This window comes from Cavia porcellus, unplaced genomic scaffold, assembly GCF_034190915.1.
Source record: "Cavia porcellus strain 051 isolate PalLab524CR breed Dunkin Hartley unplaced genomic scaffold, mCavPor4.1 scaffold_11, whole genome shotgun sequence".
In the NCBI taxonomy this organism is placed as follows: domain Eukaryota; kingdom Metazoa; phylum Chordata; class Mammalia; order Rodentia; family Caviidae; genus Cavia; species Cavia porcellus.
Genome location: NW_026947494.1, coordinates 58,768,249 through 58,772,454, shown reverse-complemented (window position 1 = coordinate 58,772,454; position 4,206 = coordinate 58,768,249). Strand labels below are relative to the sequence as shown.

Below are 4,206 nucleotides of genomic sequence, written 5' to 3'. Positions count from 1 at the left end.
TTTAAAACAGAGTTGATATTTTATATTGACAAGTCTTACTGGTAAAATTAAGAAGTCTAGCTAAAGTTTTGAATAAATAAAATAGTATCACCTCAAGTCCAACATCTCCATCACACACATACACACACAGTTCACACTACTGCAGTCAAAGAAAGATGTACTACACAGAGGCTAGTGTGGTAGACTCCTAATTAGTGATCAAGACTCTTTGGAGCTAAGGTGCTGTTCTCCCAGTAGACTGCTATTTTTGAAGTATTTCTCTTTGAAAACAACAGCATGATTAATCTCCTTATTCCTGCCTAAATTTCTTAAGTAGAAATGACAATGCACGATGAGCAATTATTAAAAACACTTTATTATGTATAACTTGTACATGCTTCAATTTGTGTTACTTAGGGTGATTATTTTCCAGATTGTGATGTCACCAAGTTTAACTAGATCTAATTTTCACTCTGTCATGCCACATACAAAAATACAATTTTCAAAGCAAATTTCCTCTTCTTTACCCAAAGATACACAAGAGTTCATCAGACAAATAAAACAAGGAAAGAATACTTTGCACACCTATCAACCCCAACATAACATTACCCTTCACACAGTAACATCAAATGTGTTCTTTTTATTTTTAAAACAGCAGAGAAAGAGCCCCTTCACCCTCAGAGGAAAATGCAAACTTTATTTGTTGCTAAAGCCAAACTCCACGATGAATGTGTGACCCTCTCAGTGGAGTACGGGAAATGGGGAATATGCAGGAGGATGGAAGCCCCCTCATAAGCACTTCAAGAGGAAGGAATTGCAGGAGGTTCCTCGGGGACAGTCGCACAGCTTCCCGATCCTGGCTCCTTTTCGCACTGCGCATTGTTCTCCAGCGTCACACTGCAAACAACACAGCGTGTGGTCATTGGAGTCCCAAGAGGCAATGCATGTGGGACTCAACATCTCCCCGCCAACCACTCTCTGCCTCTCAAGAGGAACAATTAGACCCCACACCATCAGCAGAAGTCTGATCTGCAGAGAATCAGGTTTGAAAGACAGAAAACCTCGTGCTCACAGTTTCTATGAGAGGCTATTTTTACAAAGAAATGTACATTAGCCTCTCACGATAGTACTTTCTTCCACCTGCCTGAGGGGTCATATTGCCTGTCTTCTTTTCTTGCTTATCTAAAAGGAAATTTTTCAAGTAGACCTTGAAATAAACAATGTACTTATATCTTCTCTCAGTCTTTGTTCCTGCTTCCCCACTTACTCATGTCTTCTCAAGAAGGTAGAAGGTGTGTGCACGTCTGTGTGTGAGTGCGCGCTGCCCTTACCCAGAACTATTCAAAAGAAGTGAGCCAGCCATGAATTTTTGACTGCAGAACTTAGATTTATATATATGGCTGTGGTCTGGAAGGAATAAGGGAGCAAGAACTGAGTAGATTTCAGCTTGGAGGATTATTTCTCTTAAGATGAAACCAAAAACTCATGCTCTGGAAATATTCCTTCCCACACAGATTATAGAACTCATTCCTAGCACAGCTGTTGAATCTTCCAACTTAGTCTGTCCCCCTTTGCCCTAAAGACCAAGGGACAAGAGCAGGCCCTGAAACCAAAGGGACCCAATAAAACAAGGCAAGCCCATGACCTGAGTTACTTGGCCCCATCCCGGGTAAAGGTCGTGTATCTGATTCAAGGAGTGCATTTTCTCCTAACACGGGAGAGGAGTGACCCCAGAGTCTTACCATGGGGACTTGGCCATACTTCTTCTCATAGATCGGAATGCGTTTACTCTTGAGCTTCTTCAAGACTTCCTGCAGCGCTTCAATCTGCAATACACCGCCCGGATCCCGAAGTTGCCGCCTTGGCTGCGAGCCCAGCCCTAGTTAGAAGCCCGAGACCCACACATTCCGCTGTGGGACTCGGGGCAGCTCAGCGGGTACTGTCCCTGGTCCTGACCTCGGATCCCAGGGCGCCGAGGCTGGCGTTGCTCTGAGAAGCTGTACAGACAGCTCAGAGCCCGGGCTCCAGTCTATCTTCCGATGGCAGAGGGTGCGCAGGCTTTGCGCCCAGCTCCCCGTGCTGCGACCCCCGGGGCTGGGAATGGGGCTGGGAAGAAGGGACTCGTACAGGCAAGGGACCGCGTGGCAGCCCGAGAGGTTCTGGGGTGAGGGGAATACCGACCAGCTCCTTCTCGTGGGAGGCATCCTCCACGGCCGAATAGATGTCCAGGGCTCGGGGCTGGAGCTCAGCGTCCTCCTGCGCGCGGGCGCCCAGCAGAGGTAGCATCAGGAACACGGCGGCGCCCAGGAGCGGCAGCAGCCGAAGGCGGGCGCTCTCCATGGTTCTGAAATCCGTCGCTGCTCGGGCACCCTGCTCTCCCGCCTTTTATAGCGAGCCCGAGCCCCGGTGCGCGGGAAGAGGGAGGGGGCGAGGAAGGAAGGGGGTGCGGAGGAGGGCCCGGGTCAGCCGTCTGTAGGCAGCGCTCCGCCGCCACCGCTTGACGTCAATGCCCGCCGGGCTCCAGGCGCCCGGGAACGAGGCTGTGCGCACAGATGGGCGAGAGCAGAGACGAGACCCCGCGCCCCCGTGCTGTCAGCCCGCGGCCAGGGACGCCCCCCACGGGCCTGAGCTGAAGCTGTAGGGCGAGGGGTGAGGTCTGCGGAGCGGAAGGGGCCCGGGAAGTGGAAAATGCCTTCGGGGCAATGCCCAGGCAGCACAGTCGCTTTTTCCCATCGCCTGGCAGCACAGCTCTGTCCGCCTCGCCACCCTCACTCAGCCCGAACAGCAGCAGGAGGAAGGGAATTCTGCCTCCAGACAGAGTACCCTGCACTAGGTACTCTGGGGCACGGGAGGCCGAAATAGCACAGGCCAGAAAGGGAAATCGACCCTGACCCCACATGGATTCTTTGGTGGATCTGTCTGGTAATAAAAGAAAAATGACAGATATAGATGGTATAGACTTAGTTATAGAACAGATTAAGCTCGATTCAATGCAGAGAACCTGACTCTGGTTCCTGGCCTGGCTCCACCACATACAGGTTCTGTGAACTTAGAACAAAATACAGAAAACCTCTTGCAGATTTGCTTTCTATTTTCTAAACCTGTGAGTTAATAGAGGTACCCTACAAGGTATTACTTCAAGAAGAGTGAATGAGAGACTGGGTATGTAAAATCCATGGACCTTAACATAATAAACACTAATTCTCCTAATTCTCCCCTTTTGAACTTTGAGGCTGCCCAGGTCCTGTAAACAGTATCTCAGGGCAAATTTAACCATCCACATATCCAGTTTACTCACCACCTCTGGTACCCAAGAAGCCTGCCCAGAAAAGAAAACAAAAGGAAAAAAATACAGCTCCTTGATTATGAAAATATCTCAAGAGATCAGAAGCCAGTAGTAACCCAGGACCTCAGTGACTGGTAAAGACATTGTTTCTGGGTTTTTTTGTTTTTTGTTTTTTTTTTTTAGTTTTGTTGAGACAAGGTCTTGCTGTGTAGTTCAGGCTAGTCTTAAACTCACTACGTAGCCCAGCCTGGCCTCAAACTCATGGCGATCTTCCTGCCTCAGCCTTCCAAGTACTGGGACTACAGGCATGAGCCACCACACCCGGCTACATTCTGTTTTTAGAAAGCTTCAAGTCCTTACAGTCTGCATGTAAATGAAGCTCCCTATAGAAGCACTGTCTTCTCACTTAGACCTGGAGATCCAGCCCAGCTGCTTGACTATTTGACTTCTTCCTTCCTTTTAATTGCTCTCCTTTAACTGCTCCTGACTTCTCCCATTCTTTAGCCTTCCTGTCACCACACATCACTCCTCATTAACTGCCTCAGCCTATTTTATTTCTACCCCTTAATCTCCTCTGCCTGTCAGAGTGTTTTCCCTGTAAATTTTATTAATGGTCTTTCATCTTACTACATACAAATTCTAAGTTCCTCACACTGATCCCTTGCCCTCTTTTATTTCTATTACTCTGTTCCAAACCCCTTCACTCCAGCCTCACTGACCTTTATTTGGTTCTCTAACAGGCAAGATTAATTCTTTCCTTCTCCTTCTCCTTCTCCTTCTCCTTCTTCTTTTGTGCCAGTACTGGAGATTGAACCAGGGTCTTTGCACTGAGCTATGTTGCTAGCCCATTTTTATTTTTTATTTGTTAAGTTACTAAATTGCTCAGAATGAGCTTGAACTTGAGGCCTTCCTACCTCAGCTTCCCAGAGTTCTGGGATTAT

The 4,206-nt window shown here is 48.0% G+C and overlaps 1 protein-coding gene across 1 annotated transcript; it reads right to left on the bottom strand.

Annotated features, from left to right (window-relative positions):
• Nucleotides 1-337: 337 nt before the first annotated feature.
• Nucleotides 338-2,516, bottom strand: Cartpt (CART prepropeptide). Its single transcript, XM_004999749.4, has 3 exons — nt 2,161-2,516; nt 1,722-1,805; nt 338-876 (listed from the first exon to the last, which is right to left on the bottom strand). Exons 1-3 carry the CDS (start codon nt 2,317-2,319, stop codon nt 769-771), a joined length of 351 nt encoding a protein of 116 aa, XP_004999806.1. The 5' UTR covers nt 2,320-2,516; the 3' UTR covers nt 338-768.
• Nucleotides 2,517-4,206: the final 1,690 nt, after the last annotated feature.

Coding starts and splice junctions, on each gene's coding strand:
- Cartpt (XM_004999749.4), bottom strand. CDS start 2,319: ATGGAGAGCGCCCGCCTTCGGCTGCTGCCGCTCCTGGGCGCCGCCGTG. Junction 1,806..2,160: donor CCTCCCACGAGAAGGAGCTG/GTCGGTATTCCC, acceptor GGTGTATTGCAG/ATTGAAGCGCTGCAGGAAGT. Junction 877..1,721: donor AGTATGGCCAAGTCCCCATG/GTAAGACTCTGG, acceptor TGTTGTTTGCAG/TGTGACGCTGGAGAACAATG.